Below are 21463 nucleotides of genomic sequence, written 5' to 3'. Positions count from 1 at the left end.
TGCACTGCACAGTAGTTTTGATCTCAATCAACAGTCCAATGTATTTTAAAGAGCAGCCACTTTCATGACAGACTGGCACTAGTGAAAGCTCTTCAAAAAAGGGGGGAAAGAGATGATGTAAACAGTTAGCGACCCATTTCTTTACTACCAGAGTCTTTGAAAGTTTTGGGAGACGCTTATTACAAAGTAGTGCCGTATCCCGGTACACGTAGTTTACTGTCATACTCGCAGTTTGGTCTCAGGAAAGTCTTACGTACAGAAAAAACAGTTTATTCTTTTATGTGCGAGGCACCAGAACGGCCACACTATAATTTGAGAACGGCAGATATTTTCTTTGATTTGACAAAATCATTACATCGTGCAGAACCGTGACACATGGGATCAGGGGACAGTACCAAGCAGAAGGTTATCTTCTATCGTCAAAAAACGGAAGAGGTTTAAATCGCACTGGGGGTCGTCTGAAGCAGTTCCATAGGATTCTATTCTGGGTACGTAGATTTTTTACGTATGTCTATGATCTACGAAACATGATATATGACAAAAGTTTCTCTTTACAGATGACAAATGTTATTGTGAAAGCCGAGAAACGTACTGTAAACGGTGAAGCTAACAAGGTAGCCAGTGATACAAGCACATGGCTTTCAGAGAACAGATTAACGCTTTACCATAAAATACGATGTATACAATTTCTGACACGAAGTCTCGTAAAAACCAAATTTTAGTGTCCTAAGTTGGTCAAACAGTCAGTGACGTCAACCATTTTAAATTCTTATGACGGAAAGTAGATGGAAAGCTTTCTTGGAAGTGCAGAAACTCAATGCTGCTGTTTTCACTATGAGATTAATTTCATCTCCGACAATGAACGTCCTGCCCTTGTTACTTTGCTTACTTCAGCTCTATTATCTAGTATTATCAAGAATATTCTTAGGCCAGAAAACGGATGTCAGACTGATCTCCAGTGTAAGCTCACGGACTTTGTGTAGGCGGTTGTTCACACGTTTCGGAATTCTAATGCTGTCATACCTGCACGTACATTCTATTAGGGGATTTGTTGTTGACAATATTGTCTCATTACGAAAAGATGCAACATTCGTTCACGAACACTACGAATATTGACAACTGGTGGCCTAAGTTACACAGTAATTTGGAATAAAAGATATGATTGGTTTCATTTATATCCCTGAAGAAGTTATCATTACCACATCGAACTAAAAGACAAGAAAGTCAAATCCAGTCCATAAAGTTCACAGACGAATACTTCATAAAATGCCATTAGGATTATAAGGAATTCCTAACACGTACTATCTATAGATGCCAAACCATATAAATGAGATTAACAATTTGTGTAGTGGTAAGGTAAGTGGATACGGAAAAGAATAAAAGGTAAATGAATATGCGAATACGACTATTTTCGAAGCCCAAAAAAGGAGTACCATCTTGCATCTCTATGAATATCAAAATCCATTAATAGTAAAATCATCATTGCAACCTCTCTAAACTGTATAGAGAAGTAAGAAGCATGCTAACACGCTGATAAACTAACCGGGTCCTAATCATACTCGTCAGGCGTGGTCGATACATACCAAATTCCCACAAGTAAATTAGGGACTGTGTCCCTTTGGGTCTAAATGGCCAAGGGAACAAATGCTCCATTGTCCTAAGTATAAAACTAGCGTAAAAGATACCAATAACCTAAAACATGATCACTATTAAATGCTGTCTGTCATAGGAGTATACTGCTATAAAACTGATTCAAGCATTTGCGGAAAGCAAGATCTACGAGTTCACACAAAGATAGCGAGCTTCAGATACAATCAGTGCGTTATAATGAGGTTGAAAAATCTTGGATGACAAATCATATAGGAAAAGAACTGTATAATATCGGAAACAATGGTGCAACATGTAAGGGCTTAAATGTTGTAAAGGTATATAAATATTTCTTAGCGTAAGTTTCACCTATCATCGAAAGGAAATTGCCCAACATAACTATACGAATTTATTACAATACGTCCCAATAATTACATTCGACTAGACCATGACGTGCCAATATCAGTAGGGGTTATTCTAGCCGAAACTGTACTAAAGTTATGACAGATCGTCCCACTTGAATACAAACTACATCTCACTAAGCGATCCGACTATATAACAGTGAACATCCTTGAAAACCCCGTATCGGTGAACATGTTCCGTCAAAGAAATGTTGGCAGCTATAACAGTGACCACTGTTTAGGTATTCACAATCAAAAGGACGATCTCACTGTGCCCTATTATCAGTCAAATCATCTCATATGACAAGCACCTTTGTAGTACAGTTCCACTTGACTACTGATGGGAGTACTATTAATAGAGAATCTGTATTAAAAGGAGCGTCATATTCTAACCAATGGGTGTAAAATGCTTAACAAAGACCCATTATACCTCAAGCTGAGATTACTTCAATATAAGAATAAAGCAGTTCTAATTAAACCCAAATGTAGTGGTCCATTATACACAATAAAACACAAAAATGATCCACTATCACTAAAGTCGATCCAGGAAAATATATAAACCTCGAAATACGGTAACACTGCTGTTGGTATCGAAAACAAAACGGAAGATTAGTAAATGCTAACAGTAACTCTTCAACTTAACTGTACCATTTGCCGGGAGTTTAAGTAGCAATGGTAACACGTGCTACATATAGGTAACTTGAACTCTATGAAAAGAGAATGAACGATCATATGTAAATATGACGTCACACTTCTATCTAATATAACACGTAGGGACGTGAAGCAGTAGAAATACAGTAAACATTTTACAAAAAGCTGTGTCAAGTGCCGTATCAAAAATCTTATCTGAATCAAGACATGTACACTAATGATAAAGTTCGAAGCCTCAACCTAAACATAACCCACCAATGAGCCTACGTCGATGCAACGCTATAAAATTCCATTATCTAATTCTTCATATCGATGGGTACTGCAGCGTAAAATTACTCACCATCCGCTATTATCGTATTAACGATCTTATCGAATGATGCCTTAAAAATGGAATTAAATACGATCTAAAAACAGAAAGCAATAAAGTTAAGAGTAAAGATTCAAGCAGACATCTATTCCGTACATACTGCATACCAGCTTGCCGTTATGCCACAGATTCCTGGGAACGGGTGACACTGACTGAGCCTACGTACAGTCCTCGAAACGTGGTCAAAGATAGTCCCACTAAGTCAAAGGTTAAAAGAAGACAGTCAACGGTAAGGATCGATACATCGTAAAATCGTAGGCATGTAGAACGCTTGCGATACACAATCACAACGTGAAACTAACTATGGGAAGACCTAACATGCCCAGATGCTATCCATACGACCTCCATTCCAGATATCAGGCTTCAATTCACAATAGTTTTTAAAAATTTCGAAAAAGAATTTATTCTTTGATTCAGTTTGTTCATTTAAAACATTTCCATGTTCTTTCTCCACATCGATGAAGATTTCCTATCTCGAAGAACATCTATCGTCCCACCTTTATCAATGATGTGTAATATCTCTAGAGTGTCATTAATACTTATAATCTTATGTTTTGTCGTTCACAGGTGCTCTTTAAAAGTCGAATGCTTGATAGTATCCAGCGCTGTATGCTCTCGAAATATTTCTTTAAAAGTTCACCGGTTTGTCCAATACACATTACGTCACAGCCACTGCATTTAATTTTGTAGATCCCAGACCTCAAAAAAGGATCGTGTCTCTCGATAGAATGAGTGAGTTACTCGGCTAACGTATTTTTACTAGTAAAACCAACTTCCGTGTTGACTTTACGGAAAACGTGTGCTACTCTGTGGGAAATAGGACCTATTAGCACCATGTCCGAGTGCATTTTTTTTTATTGGCTTCAACCCGAGTGAGCGTAATTTCATGCAGTAAATTAGATTTCCTTTTGACAATTTTATTATGAATTAAGACAATAATCTCAGGTTGGTAACCATTATTTACCGCTATATCTCTTAGTATATTCTTTTCTTTTTCAATTTCAGTATCTTCTAAAGGGCTTTTACTTGGCCAGCTGACCAGACTGTAGGAAAAGGAGGTTTTGTATCTGTTGAACTGCGTGGAATCGGCGGGTATAATGACGTCGGAAGTTGTGGGTTTGCTGAAAATAGCAAAATTATGCCTTCCATTCTTATTCTTCACAGATATGTCAAGGAAATCAGTTTTACAATCAGCCTGCTGCTCATATGTGAATACTATTTTTTGGTGGAGGTTATTGAAAATCCTTAAAAGTTTATCAAGGCCACCGTTCTCCTCTTTGTATAATATAATTGTGTCATCCATATAACGGAAGTAATATAGACCGATGTCATGTAACTCTGGGTATTGCGTAAAGGCTCATACTTCGATATGGTTCAGAAAAATATTGGATAATGTCCCTGATAAACAACACCCCATAGCTAGTCCATCCTGTTGCTGGAAGACTTCACCGTTGAAGTGGAAGTAATTGTAGAAGAGAACTAATTCGAGTAGCTGTAGGAATTCTTCAGTTTCTCCTACAGACAGTTGTTTGGAAATTATCCTTGACAAGGTCGATGGTTTCCATAACAGAGACAGTGTACAAATTAGTTCAAATGGTTCTGAGCACTATGGGACTTAACCTCTGAGGTCATCAGTCCCCTAGAACTTAGAACTACTTAAACCTAACTAACCTAAGGACATCACACACATCCATGCCCGAGGCAGGATTTTTAACCTGCGACCGTAGCGGTCGCGCGGTTCCAGACTGTAGCGCCTAGAACCACTCGGCCACACCGGCCGGCTACAAATTAGTAACTTCTATCACCTATGAATACCGATTTGTAGCCATCTGCAATTTTTATATCTTTTATTTTATCTACTAGATCGTATGTATTCTTCACAGAGAAAGCTGGATGCGAGACACTGAATTACAAAATCTTGGAGCAAGAAGAGCATTTTAAATATCTAGGATGCGACATTACCTTCAAATATAACCACGATGTGTACCAAAAATTGAATAAATTTACTTGCATATGTGGAATTACCGTAAAAGGTTTCCAGAATAAAGCCAGGAAAGAAACCTAGCTGAAGCTTTATAAAACAATAGCAGTACCAACTCTTGCTCTTGGAAGTGAAGTATGGGCAAGAACAAGCAGCAAGGAAGCACAATAAAGGCTCAAGAAATGACATTTCTAAAGGGATTTACAAGCGGGGATCGCAAAATAAATGAAGACATAAAGAAACATTCAGGGATATACAACCTAAACGAGGAAGTAAATAAAATTGAAGAAAGTGGAAAGAACACGTAGATTGGATGGGCGGAGAAAGAATCCCAGTGGAGGCCCTAAATTATAAATGTTCTGTAAGGAAGGAAGGTGTGAAGACCATGCAAGAGATGGTTACCGTAACAAGCAATCTGCCTAACATGTAAAGTGAAGGAGACGAAGAAGAAGATAATCTTGACATAGTATTCGTTTCTCTAATAACCGAGCCGTAGCGCAGCAATCGATATTTTTGACATAACAATTTGCTATACGTATGTTATTCTTGATAGACCAAGTATTTTAAAGAACATTCTGTGAATTATGAACTGATTAATTCCAAGTATCTTCTGGCTATATGGCCCCATGAAATCTGATACTTAAATGAAAGAAGTTAAGTTAGGACTGGGCACTCAAAGCGAAAGGTGCGAAATATGCACTAAGATGTTTTTTCTAGTCTAAGTCTAAGAAAAATTAGCTACAAGATGAAAAAAGACTTAGTATTTGAAGTAAAAATGAACAGCGTGAAGATGAAAGTGGTGAAAAGTAGTAGAAATAAATGACTTACTTAAAATAAAGATATGGGCAATATAAACTGTAAGTAGGCTGTTTATGTTTTCTTATTGGCAACGTTACGTAGCGCTCTGTGTGAGAATCACTGGCTGTGCTGTGTGCAGTCTGTGGCTAGTTTGCATTGTTGTCTGCCATTGTAGTGTTGGGCAGCGGCAGCTGGATGTGAACAGCGCGTAGCGTTGCGCAGTTGGAGGTGAGCCGCCAGCAGTGGTGGATGTGGGGAGAGAGATGGCGGAGTTTTGAAATTTGTCATGAACTGCTATATATATGATATTAAGGTAAATACATTGTTTGTTCTCTATTAATATCTTTCATTTGCTAACTATCCCTATCAGTAGTTAGTGCCTTCCGTAGTTTGAATCTTTTATTTAGCTGGCAATAGTGGCGCTCGCTGTATTGCAGTAGTTCGAGTAATGAAGATTTTTGTGAGGTAAGTGATTTCTGAAAGGTATAGTTTAATGTTAGTCAGGGCCATTCTTTTGTAGGGATTTTTGAAAGTCAGATTGCGTTGCGCTAAAAATATTGTGTGTCAGGTTAAGGACAGTCATGTATAATTGTTCAAAGGGGACGTTTCAAAACCCAATAGAAATTCTGTTGTGCTGTATGCAACATCACAATAGATGGCCGAGCGAGTGTGTGGATTGACTTCATTTCGCCAAGGGTTAACGATAATGGTACTTGGGTAATCCTTCCACGTGTTGTGTTTTTGTAAATGACATCCAGATATAAGTTTCTTGAAAGTTAGTTATGGCCCGTGGTGACCGGAAAACCGGACGCACTTGGTATGTCGGGTGAAAAAGGCGTCATCAATGAAATAAAGAAGAAATTTAATCTGAAGATAACTGAGGCAACTAGAAATAATTATGTGGGAAACTCTTGAAATGACGGATAGGTTCGTAGGGAAAGCTGGGGAACATACATAGTTAATTTACCACTTAAAATGTGTATTATGGAAGCGAAATGCAGGCGAAACCGATAATCGATTAAGATGAAACGGATTTTCGAGGATATTATGTGCTTTAGATATATACAAGTGAGAAGATTATCACACGACAGGAAAAATTGCGGATCACGACTAATTGCAAAAAATGGTTCAAATGGCTCTGAGCACTAAGGGATTTAACTTCTAAGGTCATCAGTCCCCTGAAACTTAGAACTACTGAAACCTAACTAACCTAAGGACATCACACACATCCATGCCCGAGGCAGGGTTAGAACCTGCGGACGTAGGGGTCGCGCGGTTCCAGACTGTAGAGCCTAGAACCGCTCGGCCACTCCGGCCGGCGACTAATTACAATAAAAAATGTAAATGTGAAAGTGATATACAGATATGTTTTACTTGCCTCAGCGGCAAAAAAATCTACAAACGTATAGTAGCACATGTGTAGAGATTGTACATTCTGTAGCAGTGAAGCGAAAATACATTGCAGTTACTGTGTTGTGGTATGTTTAATACGATATCGCTCGCATTCCGCTGTTTATCCTATTCATATTATGCTTTGATCTTGCTCGACTGATTCATGAATGTAGTTGTATGAAGTGATTTATAATTTCTGTATGATATTCAACTGCATGACAAAGATCATTCAATAACTGCAGTTCTTCGTTAATATACGTGTGTAGTGACTCTTATAATACTTCTATCGTCCCACGAGCGAAGCTAAGTTCAGATAAACGTGGCTACGGACTCTTGTTTTCGTGGTAATTCGTGTGCACGCAGGGCAGACCGGTTGAGGCCGTCATTTGTGCGTAAAACCACACGAGGAGCATTCCAATGCCAACGGCCGTACTGGGCATTTGAAGTGCCGACCACTCAATGTATTAGATTAAATTTCGCTGTGATCTCTATTCCGTAACTGTAGCTGCTCTCTGCGGAATCATTTGCCAGTTGCGCCATCGATCGTGTTTTGGGACATATAATACAAGCTCTCCGTTTCCTGTTCACTGCGAATAGCGAGAATCTGTGCCTCTGTAAAAAGGATCTTTTTAACAGTTTTTATATCATAAGCAGGGATTCAGAATTGAAGACTGTGGTGATGGATATATGGTGTTACTTTCAATTGGTTAGTTTAAGCCAGAGATACAGCCAGCACACCAGAAATCGTATGTACGTTTAGATCTACAATTCTTTTATGCAGTACAAACCATTTGACCGGGTTCATACAGGAGCGAGGCTCACAAATTTAGCTCTGGTGCCGGCCGGAGTGGCCGAGCGGTTCTAGGCGCTGCAGTCTGGAACCGCGCGACCGCTACGGTCGCAGGTTCGAATCCTGCATCGGGCATGGATGTTTGTGATGTCCTTAGGTTAGTTAGGTTTAAGTAGTTGTAAGTTCTAGGGGACTGATGACCTCAGAAGTTAAGTCCCATAGTGCCATAATGCTCAGAGCCATTTGAACCTTTTTTTTTTTTTTCCTCTGGTGTTACTGCTGCACTCTTAGCGGATGTCGTCGATGATTACACTGGCGCTGTTTCTGTCCAGGTAGGACATCACACAACTCAAGTGCTTTTATCTCGTTGGCTGCTAGCATTTCCTCTACCACAACCAATTTCGTCTACCACTTACACAGAGCTCTTACAACCCGTTCACATATTAAGTGATAACACTGTTATAATTACTTAAGCATACAACCACTAATATTAGGAACAAAATTCTCAGCAGCACGTTTCGGGAGTCAAGCTCCCATCGTCTGTCTGTCCATTTTAACCCTATATAAACATGCGCTTCAAACGCACGCAAGCCAAAAAGGAAGAACAAATACATTTATTCTGACACGATGTCCACGTTTTAGCGACATCACCATGTTCTTTGCTCGGCTTATCAATGTTAGCGCCCATCCACCAAGCTTTCCTATCGTGCAGCAGTAAATACCTGTACCAGTCACATCAAGTGTATGTTACATAAGCTGCCTCTCCGTGCACGGGCAAGCGCAGAAAACATGTTAACGTCTCCCAACAGATTGTGTGATATATCTGTCGTTCCATAGCATTGCAAATATGTTAAAAGGGTCATGAAGAGAGGACATATCAATAGTTATCTATGTAAACGAGTTCACAATTACCGCACTAGCGCTAACCTTAGAAACGATATAAAAATCTTTGAAAAATGCGTTGTCACTCTCGTACGTTCGTACATTACGTACATTATCAGACATAAGTCGGTGAATTGCAATTTCAAGTTCTCCAAGTATGTCAAGTTTCTCTCCTTTCATATGTACGTGCATCGTCTAGTCCTCAACCTATGCTTTTTCGGCGATAAACAGACTCATATGTGTGCTTGGGAACCACCGATTTACCTTAATACATCAACGACTTTTTGGATCTTTTTTTAAAGTCAGCGTTATTACAGTAACTGTGAGCGATCTTAGATGGATAAGTATGGGTATGTTTTCCTTCATGTCGCTTGTAACGTCTGTGGAATACTAGTTAGTTAGTTAGTTAGTTAGTTAGTTAGTTAGTGTCATTTTTTAAGTATCATTTGCACGACAAATGGTTCAAATGGCTCTGAGCACTATGGGACTCAACTTCTGAGGTCATTAGTCCCCTAGAACTTAGAACTAGTTAAACCTAACTGACCTAAGGACATCACACACATCCATGCCCGAGGCAGGATTCGAACCTGCGACCGTAGCGGTCTCGCGGTTCCAGACTGCAGCGCCTAGAACCGCACAGCCACTTCGGCCGGCATTTGCACGACAAATCGTAATAATATAGAACGAGTCATTTTACATTCACATTGCACATTAATCTGTAAAAGTTTTTTTTAATATACATATGTAAGTTAGTAATTCCTACCCATCGCCTTTCACACATTACAATAAAAGAAATTGTTCTACGCATTAGAGAGAATTGTCAAGGAGAAACTTTTTTCAGTTTATTTTAAGATTTTACTTTGCAGTCTGTCAGAAATATATATCACTGGGTAAGTTTTCAAACATTTAAGTTGCGACAGTGTGCACTTCTTTTGTCCACAACCATTGTGGACTAATGAAGGCCTTTTTTCCTTCTGCTATTGCAGTTAAGTATATCATTGTTCCTTTTGCATTGCACTGGATTATTTACAACAAACATCGTGTGCGAATGAATATACTGTGAGCAGTAGTAAGAACGCGTAACTCTCTAAACATATGTATACAAGCTAAGCCGTGGGTGAATACAGCATATCATTCTTACAACACATTTTTGAGCAATGAAGACCTTAAAAGATGAATTACCCCAGAACAATACTGATAAAAATATGCAAAGGGTGTCAGCTTACTTACTTGTCTCTGCTCGATATTTGCAGTGATTGTAAGTGCAAATGTAGCTGAACTAAGTTGCTTATGGTACGGCTGATGAACCCGTAAACATGTTTACTGCACTGGCCGGTGCACGCAGACAGAGCTGATGGAATTTCGGCTGATTTGACTGGTGTTTACCGCTATGCGGAAGGAACGCTTGCTGGACGAGCTGTAAAGTAAGCGGAGCAGAGAAAATGGTGCTGTCGGTTTTAAAGTATGACGAAGACTTCATGTCCAGATATTTTTTTAACATTTTGACCGTGCGCTTTTCAAGAACATGTTTATATAGAGTTAACACAGACAGCCAGAAGATCGGAGCCTGGCTGCCGAAACACGCTACTAAAGTTTATGTTCCTCAAATGAGTGGCTGTATGCTTCAGTAATTTTGACGATTATCTTCACAAATGCTACGTCCGGCCCTTAAGATGGAGAATATCATAATTATAGCATTGTGACATGTAATATTGGCCACTTGATCAAAATTTATCCACCTCTCGAGAATCCTTACGTATCCTCGAAAGTCATAGGAGGTTCTATCTATTTTAATTGCTGTAATCATACATGCTTCATTATGTATTCGTGTGTCATCTCATTTTAATATCGTGACAAAAGCTCTAGCTCATAGTATAATGTATGTTGTCGACCTAATGCAACATCCTCGCAAATGCGTCAAAGCTAGCAACACACTTTACTGTAGTAAATCTAAAACGATTCTTCAGGTTTACCTACTTCCAAAACTCAAGCAAGTGTGGTACCTGTATTTTTTGTAGGTCTATGCGCCACTGGCAATCTCTATACTTATTACAATGTTTTATAATTGTAATTACTTACTACTCTAGTTATTTTTAAATGTATCAGTTATGTAGCGTTTGTAAAAGCAGGAACAGTTCCAAAAGTGCAATTGGTGAGTAATAACCCATTGCAAATTATTATTAAGAGCCATTTCTCAGTTGCCGGTATAATCGCGGTGTAACATTATAAACATGGCGCGTAGCCAAGATAGTACAAACAGAAAAGTAGATTATATATTGAACACAGGAGTTCAGTTCTTAGAAACAAAGAAAAATTGAGGTTTAACCCTGCGATGAGTAAAACTTTAGAGGCTGCCGACTTTTTTGAGAGTCCAATGTCTAAACAAATGTCAGTCTGGGGCAGTGTGGAATAATGTTTGCACGAAACATTGCACTTAGATTTCATATAATTTATTGCCTGGTGTAAGTTTTTCAAATTGATTAACTTATGGGCGTTTTGTGTGGCAGGAGAATTAGATGTCTAGTGTTAGCACATGTGATGAATGATTGTAGAGTGTTGAGTCGCTTAGTGATTGCAATGAGAGGAAGCAAGAAAAGTTATTTCCTGGAAGTGTACAGCCTATTCGTCACGCATAGCACCCACTAAAACATGAGAACAAACGTCCTCTATATGAATTATATGAATGTGTGGTGTCTGTTCTTTTGGATACGTCAGAAAGAACATAAGTGATATCTTGCGTTCCGCAAGGTAGTGTCATAGGCCCTCTGCTGCTCCTGATTTACATACACTCCTGAAAATTTCAAAAATGAAGACATTGACACCGGTGTGTCAGACCCACCATACTTGCTCCGGACACTGCGAGAGGGCTGTACAAGCAATGATCACACGCACGGCACAGCGGACACACCAGGAACCGCGGTGTTGGCCGTCGAATGGCGCTAGCTGCGCAGCATTTGTGCACCGCCGCCGTCAGTGTCAGCCAGTTTGCCGTGGCATACGGAGCTCCATCGCAGTCTTTAACACTGGTAGCATGCCGCGACAGCGTGGACGTGAACCGTATGTGCAGTTGACGGACTTTGAGCGAGGGCGTATAGTGGGCATGCAGGAGGCTGGGTGGACGTACCGCCGAATTGCTCAACACGTGGGGCGTGAGGTCTCCACAGTACATCGATGTTGTCGCCAGTGGTCGGCGGAAGGTGCACGTGCCCGTCGACCTGGGACCGGACCGCAGCGACGCACGGATGCACGCCAAGACCGTAGGATCCTACGCAGTGCCGTAGGGGACCGCACCGCCACTTCCCAGCAAATTAGGGACACTGTTGCTCCTGGGGTATCGGCGAGGACCATTCGCAACCGTCTCCATGAAGCTGGGCTACGGTCCCGCACACCGTTAGGCCGTCTTCCGCTCACGCCCCAACATCGTGCAGCTCGCCTCCAGTGGTGTGGCGACAGGCGTGAATGGAGGGACGAATGGAGACGTGTCGTCTTCAGCGATGAGAGTCGCTTCTGCCTTGGTGCCAATGATGGTCGTATGCGTGTTTGGCGCCGTGCAGGTGAGCGCCACAATCAGGACTGCATACGACCGAGGCACACAGGGCCAACACCCGGCATCATGGTGTGGGGAGCGATCTCCTACACTGGCCGTACACCACTGGTGATCGTCGAGGGGACACTGAATAGTGCACGGTACATCCAAACCGTCATCGAACCCATCGTTCTACCATTCCTAGACCGGCAAGGGAACTTGCTGTTCCAACAGGACAATGCACGTCCGCATGTATCCCGTGCCACCCAACGTGCTCTAGAAGGTGTAAGTCAGCTACCCTGGCCAGCAAGATCTCCGGATCTGTCCCCCATTGAGCATGTTTGGGACTGGATGAAGCGTCGTCTCACGCGGTCTGCACGTCCAGCACGAACGCTGGTCCAACTGAGGTGCCAGGTGGAAATGGCATGGCAAGCCGTTCCACAGGACTACATCCAGCATCTCTACGATCGTTTCCATGGGAGAATAGCAGCCTGCATTGCTGCGAAAGGTGGATATACACTGTACTAGTGCCGACATTGTGCATGCTCTGTTGCCTGTGTCTATGTGCCTGTGGTTCTGTCAGTGTGATCATGTGATGTATCTGACCCCAGGAATGTGTCAATAAAGTTTCTCCTTCCTGGGACAATGAATTCACGGTGTTCTTATTTCAGTTTCCAGGAGTGTAAATGACCTAGGCGATAATCTGAGCAGCCCCCTTAGATTGTTTCCAGATGACGCTGTAAGTTACCGTCTAGTAAAATCATCAGACGATCAATTCCAATTACAAAATGAACTAGAGAGAATTTCTGTATGGTGCGAAAAGTGGCAATTGGCACTAAACAAAGAAAAGTGCGAGGTCATCCACATGGGTTCTAAATGAAATCAGGTAAATTTTGGGTATACGATAAATCTCACAAATCTAAGGTTTGTCAATTCGACTAAATACCTAGGAATTACAATTACTAGCAACTTAAATTGGAAAGACCACGTAGATAATACTGTGGGGAAGGCGAAACAAAGACTGCGCTTTGTTGGCAGAACACTTAGAAAATGCGACAAACCCACTAAAGAGAGAACCTACATAACACTTGTCCGTCCTCTGCTGGAAAATTTCTGCGGTATGGGATCCTTACCACGTAGGATTGACGGACGAAATCGAAAAAGTGCAAAGGAGCGCAGCTCGTTTCGTGTTATCGCGCAACAGGGGCGAGAGTGGCACTGAAGTTATACGCGAGTTGGGGTGGCAGTCTCTGAAACAAAAGCGAGACCTATTTACGAAATTTCAATCGCCAACTTTCTCTTCCGAATCAGAAAATATTGTGTTGACATCCAGCTACCTAGGGAGAAATGATCATTATGATAAAATAAGATAATCACAGCTCGAACGGAGATTTAGGTGTTCCTTTCTCCCACGAGCCATTCGGGAGTGGAGTGGTAGAGAAGTAGTACGAAAATGGTTCGATGAACCCTCTGCCAGGCACTTAACTGTGAATTGAAGAGTAACCATGTAGAGGTAGATATGGACACCGCGCATTCATGTAATTGATGTTCCTCGATGGATTACGAATCCACAGCCATTACTGCAGGTACACGTTTACTTCAGACCTCCAGTGGGAATTTAAAATTTGCGTGCACGGAGGTTATACGGTGAATGCAAATACATAGTGGCGCTAGGTGGAAAGATGGGATGCGGAGCGTGCGGAGATAATCCGTGCATTTGGTATAAACACTGTGTCCGGGCGGCGCAATGGTTGACACAACTACCTAGTAAGCAGCTTATACTGGGTTAGAATCCCGATCCAGCACATGTTTTTACTTTCGCACAAAGTCCCGATGCAGATGAATCATCAGTTCCTTCCTTTCCTTTAATTTCTCCCTCCTCAACCTTCAATTTACATAATACGCAACCTCTTCTACTGACGTATCAGAAACAACCGTGTCAGATGCCCTTACTGCAGTGAAGTCTGGAATTTAACCCATGCCGAAGGACCGTATTCTGATGATTGGGAAATTTTGACTGTCACCTCTCATAATTCTGCTGGTTGAATACTAGCGACGACAATTTTTCATCTGCATAGAGAAAGAAAGGTGGCTACACTGAGCCACTGCGCCAGAGATTGCGCCAAAGAGTATTATTAAGCCGCCTCCACAGCGCTTGGAGAGAACTCGTAGAAGTCAGTGCTTGTCGAGAGCTCGTAGTAGTCAGTGCCTGTCGAGGACTCGTAATAGTCAGTGCCTGTTAAGAACTCGTAGCAGAGAGTGTTTGTTGAGATGTGCTAGTAGGCAGTGCTTCCTGAGATGTGATATTGGAGAGTTCTGGTTGAGATGTGATAGTAGAGAGTCGGTGTGAGATACATTGTAAGGATTAGAGTGATTTTCATCAATATAAATTAGGTAAACTCCGTTTCCTTTTTTTCTCATTATTTCAGTGTCCAAAATAATGCGTTATTACAGGTTCAGTCAACAAAGCATCTGGCGTGTGTTCTTGTATTAGAGTTTAATTCTGCTTTCCTTACGCAATTATAGTATTTGTAACTTTCTTTTATCACGTCAGTAAAATTGGTATTTAAAAATTCTTGTCTTGTTGAAGAAGAACCGTGCCAGATGTGCGTTGAGTCATACTTCCACATACAGAACAGTTACATTTGTGCTTTGGTTTTGTAGGTTTTATAGTTGCTGGGGACTTAATTAATGAATTGTATTAACAGAAATTTTCATTTCATTCTTTGTTGTTGTTCTATGCAGTCAGATTGCGTAATAGTACTAGTCAGGGCCAACCGTTTACGAGATTGCGTAATCGGACACACAGCTACGAAAAAACTAGAAAGTATTTTCATTATATTTAATTAAGCCCCCATGCAAGAATCAAATCACCTCAGAGAGGAGTACGACCTAACAAACTTACGTTAGTTATCTGGGTCATTTACTCAAGCGGTAAAGCAAAATACTTGTGGAATAACCGTGAAAGTAAATTACATTACATTCGTCGGTTAAAAAGCATCATACGGTAAATCTGTAGGTCACCACATCGAGAACACATCAAGAACGCACAATAACTGGGTAATTACTGTATGACGCTGCCACATGATGAAGGGAACACAACATTTTCGAAAGGAATTATTATCACGGTCAGACAAGCTCAGGGCTATACATTAATCATATGACACGAATTTCATGATTTTTGGAACCCCACCAACTTGTCACAGGTATACCACATTTGTGTGACCCCTCCCTGATGTGACGTAACATATTTTGCAAATTTTTAATTTACAAATTATTATTAAAACAGCACTTACAAAATTACTTACATATTTCTATATAAAATCGTTTTTTCATAAAACCAAGAATAAATCAATCGTTTTCGAAAATTTACAAAACAACAAATCAAAAGAGCGATACATACTTTAATCAACTACTGTCCAAGAACTTTGAACCCATTGTTTTATATTATTTATGACTGTCACAGCAGTCACTTCGTTCTTGATTTGTATAACATTCGATGTGTCCACATCATGTGCATCCAACTATATAGCATCGTCATTGTTTAGCAAAGAACTTTCCTGGCACGTTTCGCTGCAATTCTTTGAGGATGAATCTTCGTAATGGAAAAATCATCATCTTGGCGCTTATGTCGTGGCATGTGTTGATTAATGGTTTTTTATGATGAAAAATATAGCCACAGGTGCCACACGATTGTTTAAAAAAGTACGACTCGACACTGAGACAACAGCCGTCGCACGGAACTTGCTTCACATGTTATGATGCTCGAAGGTTCAAAGGTAACTGTAAGAAAAGCGGAGCAAATTTGCCTTCAGAGTCATCAATACCTACATACTTCTCTGAAGTCTGTTTAATCAAAACAGGTTGTGATTAAAACCCTTCTCGTAATAATCGCCACAGACTAGATCGCCGCATACCTCAACACGCGACAACCTTTCACTAGACGATTTGCACAAAATATTGTGATTCACGCACGTGATATATGTACCCAGTAGCACCAGTTTTGAGTGTCCTAGACTGTACAATATCGGGTCTGGTATCTGTTGACACAATGTATTCGGGAATTACAGGAAAATCGTCAATGACCAAATAGCTCCAAATATTAGCGAGCACGATGCCTGCACTCTCGAAGTTCCGTTTTTCTCGCTCCAAGTGAGCAGTTCGATTAGTGGAACGAAGATGAACCGAAACTGTCATGTTTCAACATAACACCAGTAATTTCGTGACTAAGAGACACCATTCGTTGCTCCACTCTGTTTGCATTTCTTCCTGGAGCATTTACGGCAATGCAAATAGCATCCATATCGAAATCTTTAAAATGTTTTACAGCTGGAAGTGTAACTCACTCGCCATCGCATGTGAAAATAAACACGGCTTTTATAAGATCTTTTTGATTTCTCATTAACTTTTCGAAAGCCGATTACTCAGGAACTCTATGTAGGCTACGTCTGTGGCATGAGTCTCTGCTTTAGAGGAAGAATGTTTTACTCTACGAATCGCTAAGAATGTAGGCCCAGATTGTCACAGCTTCAGATTTCCCTTCACCAATTTTCTTTATTACAATACCTGCATAAACAGAGAGAAAGAGTTTATGTTTTTCAGCTATCACCAAATCATGATTCGGTAATCATGTAGCGAGGGTGCGTTGATACTGGTACGTGAGTAGTTGCTGCTGTAATACCTAACGTCGCGCGTGCTTTCTCATCCACAGATAAGAGGAGTACTAGATCAGCGCCCAAAAAAGAAGCTAAAGATTCTAGATTTCTTATAGTAGCTGTGCGAATTTTCCATCTTTATGTTTTACATGAATCTGGTTTGCGCAGTTTAAGAGGAACAGTTACTGCGTGTTTCTTCCCGTTGTACTGACTCGTGTGGGAAGGCCCTGATCGACTGATGTTATAGCCTTGTTTACACCGCTCCGCCTACAAGTCGTCCAATATTTTAGAGCTCCTTATAATTTCAGTACGACGTCGATCATCAGGTAAACCACCGAAAATTGCAATCTGCTTTATGATTTAAAGTAAACCAGATTTTCTTCCACTCCAGGTCGACCAACAGTATTCTGAATTTTACGAGCTGCTCCTAAGTCGGAATTACTTTCAAAAACTTCAATAATATTTTTTTTCATAATTACGACCATTTGTTCCGTCGTTCGACTGCGCTGATCTTTCTCTTCAGTACATTTTTTCCCTGTTGAATGTCTTTCCTAATGCTGTTATTCTTTTTGTCGATTCATCTGTCGCCATGCCAGCGTTGCATACTAACAGTAAGCTGTTGTGTTCAGATTCTAGTATTACAATTTTATTCCTGAAAGTGTTACTGCTTGAGGTAACTAGTTTACACTTGCTTGCATACTAATATCTTTAGTGTCTCCTGGTATGTCCTGTTTGGTTTCGTCCTGACATTAAAAGTGAGCATGTAAAATGTTAAATACGGGCATTTCACACTATATATACTAAAGCACCCTGAAGAATCTAGCGACACGATAGTTAGAACTGCATTGAAATCAGCGCTGTACCTTCCGATATTACCTCTAACAGACAGACAGACAGAAAGACGCGGTTGCTAATTTGTTTTATAATATGTAGTGAATAACAAGGATTGTTCTGTTTTTTAAATTACCACAGAACACTAAACTCATATTTTAGCGGTGGGTAACGAAATGTTAAAAATAATATAAAACTCAAACATACTTTTACGCCCACGGACTCTAGTTGCTTTGGTGATTTTGACGACGAAGAAATTTTCGAAACAATCTGTCGTCAGTTTTATTTGCAATTGTCTGATTTTCTTATCCACTTCACCTTCAACACTGTCACCATTTTTCAGACTTCGCCATACGCTGTTAAATTGTCTTGTATATACTGTTTATTTTTGTCAGCTTAAGCTGCTTTGTGTACTTTATATAGTCTGCGGTAAAGAATACTTAAAACACTTTTTTTTACGCATGTTAAATTTATTACATAAATTTAAAGTCTCAAGACAGTAGCACTAAGAAAAACACGTCCATCGCTCAGCGAAAGTCAGTTTTCGACTGAATGATATAGGCAGTTCAACATAGACAAACGCAGAGCGGTGGTTTTTGTCAAACCTTCAAAGTCGGTATGGGCGTTACATCAAAGGTGGTCGACGCGCGTCCCCTTGCGTGCAGGCGAGCGTGAACAACAATCACACCGCTCGACCGTCACGTGGAAAAAAGTGATACAATCAAATTTAAAACTCAGGTAATTATAATGATAGAATTGGTAATGTTTCTCGTTACAGTTGAAGTTTAGTAGTTGTAATACAATGAAAAAAACGAAACTTTGCACATGTAACTTGTAGAAGCCTATGACTTAACTCCCTCCCTCCTAACCACAGAATGTCGTCCTTTTTTAACTCCCTCCCTCCCGATTAACGTGCGACGTAGTTTATGGATGGCCCCCTGTTAGTGGAAGGAACAGCAAAATGTGACACTGTCAGATATCTCCATCTTTCTTATTTGCCTACGGTAGTCTTCGTGTTTGCTATTATCAGCTGTTTTATTTAATTTACCAACATCTGAAGCTACTCTAAAATGGAACGAAGCAAGTAATTGTTATAAACACGGATCGACTATAGATTGAAACTCAAAAAGTTATTAAAATAACAGTTGTCACTGACATACAGTTGAATTTTCTTTTAACATCGGTTACAACGATAATGGTGTGATTACTGTCGTACGGCCGTATTGCTCGTAAGAAACACACTTCTCATCCTTGCTTAGTACAATAAATGTACTACATATACTTCGTATATAAAGTCATTTTTCAGCCTCATTTAGCAACAAGATTTTCCAAGAATCAGTTTGCTGTAGAAGGAAACCTGTTGTTGTTATATGGCAACTGGAATATTTTTCTCTATGCCCTTCACTCAACAATAGGTGTAGTATAGACTCACCACTTCATTGTTACCCTAGCGCATTCATACTACAGTAGTGGTGACAATCACAGAACTCATCAACAGAACACGTGGTGTCAATTTCCGTAACAGTTTGTTACGAAGTGCACGCATTTTAGAACAGCCATGACTAGTAAAAGAAAAATTTTAACGGTGTAAGATAAAGTGGAAGTGATTCCTGAAATCGAGAATGGAGCTAAAATGGCTGACGTGTGTCATCAGTTTGGCTTCGTAAATTCCAATGTTCAAGATTAGGAAGATCAAGGATAAAATTGATACTGAGTTTGAAGAAAATGGATCTAAAATTAAGCTGAACGGAGCGACGTGGATGAAGCGCCGCAACAGAGAAGGATCAATGTTCACATTAGCAGTGGCTGGACTAACAGATTCAAGCAATGTCACAGCACTACCTTTGGCAATGTGAGCGGTGAAGCCAGCAGTGTGAATATTGGAACAATACAATAATGGCGTACTACCGTGTGGCTAATAATTCGTGAATCATATGCAGACTGTGACATTTTTAACGCAGACGAAACTGGCGTTGTCTTTAAACTGACACCTGACAAAGCTCAGAAATTCGAGAGTGAAAAATGTGTTGATGGAAAGTTACCTAAAGAACGATAACAGTTCTGGTTTGTGATATTGCAGATGGAACCGAGAAGAAAAAATTGCTCAGACAAGTCAAAAAATCCTAAGCATGTAGAAAATCTGCCAGTGCACTATAAGGCTAATAAGTTGTGGACGACATCCGAACTCTTTGAAGCTGAAATAAGGGTTTGGGAGAGGGAGTTGACAAGTCAGGAAAAGAAGATTCTTATTGACAACACTGTAGCACGTCCTGCCTCTCTGGCCTGAGGAATATTACGTTTGTTTTTCTTACAACAAATACGACAAGACTATTGTAACCCATAGACAAAGGAGTAATTAGAAGTCTGAAATGCCGCTATCGTACGCTCATATTATTGAAAATGGTGCAATACATTGAGAAAAAACAGGATAATTCTATTACACTGATGCGTTACCAAAGCCAGGAGCCGGGTCACAGCTCAAACCTTAACGAACTGTTTAAGTCATTCGGGAATTAGAATCAAAGGAATAAATGACGCCGAATATGAGGACACGTTCAATGACACTGATGATTTGCCACTACCTGCATTGCTGTCAGAAATCAACTGTGATATTCTCAGTCGGTGTGACTATGGAATGTACGCAACAATAGATGATGACCTTGTTACAACTGAAGAGCAAACTGAAGACGAAATTACAAATGAAATAAAGGATCAGGGACACAGTGGCCATGAAGAGAGCGAGAGAGATGATGAAGAAAACGACTAGAGAGATTTGCCTATCTCTACGACGCTTTAGAAGCCATTAAGATTGTGAACATGTTCTATTAAGCTATGGGAGGGAGCAATGAAATTGCAAATGAAATAATGAACATAAAACGTAATTTAGAAAGTGTGTATTGGGCAAATACGCAGCAGAGTAAAATGATTACTTCACTCCTAAATAAAGAAGTTTGCAGAGCACTCGACATGTTGTTGCATATACTGAATTCATGTAAGTTTAAGAGTGAATACTGTATATAACACAAAACAAGGCTAAATCAATTCGATATTTTCCATTTGCACCACAATAGCCTCAAAATACGAATCTCGGCTTCAACAACGTAATTGTAGAATTTTCATTGTTGTTACAGCCAGGTTCCACTGTACGTCTCCATCTTGACATCATGTAAAACTTTCATCTTGTCAAATATCTTTACATTGATCATGAACCAGCAGCAAAAACTTTTATTGGTTATATCTTCGTACCTAACGACAATAAATGCAAGTGTGGAACTGAATTTTGTGTTATGTCGTTGTACTTAGTCTCGTGTATGTTAACAGACTAATGAGTGTTGGGACTATATTTTATATGTGGAAAAAGTTTTGAAACTTTTGCAACATAACTTAAGAACCTACCATAATGCATATTACTACAACTGTTTACTCTCTAAGGCGGAGTTAGCAATCAGTGAAGTGTATATTGTATCAGTCTCATGAGGTATTTGAACTAGATATTTCCGAAAACGAGTGCGAAGTCTACAAATTCAGTCTCTATTTTCAGATGATTTGTCTGTATTTATGGGATACTAGCGAAAACAAGACAGGTCTTCAGACGAACGCCT

At 40.2% G+C, this 21463-nt stretch overlaps 1 protein-coding gene across 1 annotated transcript in view; it reads left to right on the top strand.

The window, feature by feature from the left end:
* Nucleotides 1-20628, top strand: part of LOC124545779 (endo-1,4-beta-xylanase B-like) — a 128396-nt gene extending 107768 nt beyond the window's left edge. Inside the window, exons 3-4 of the mRNA XM_047124726.1 lie at nt 19544-19713; nt 20379-20628. Coding sequence (XP_046980682.1) covers nt 19544-19713; nt 20379-20628 — 420 coding nt within the window. The remainder of the gene's footprint in view (nt 1-19543; nt 19714-20378) is intronic.
* Nucleotides 20629-21463: the final 835 nt, after the last annotated feature.

The sequence above is a fragment of the Schistocerca americana genome, chromosome 8 (assembly GCF_021461395.2).
Source record: "Schistocerca americana isolate TAMUIC-IGC-003095 chromosome 8, iqSchAmer2.1, whole genome shotgun sequence".
Lineage (NCBI taxonomy): Eukaryota > Metazoa > Arthropoda > Insecta > Orthoptera > Acrididae > Schistocerca > Schistocerca americana.
The sequence above is the reverse complement of the archived record's forward strand: the minus strand, read 5'-3'. Positions and strand labels throughout refer to the sequence as shown.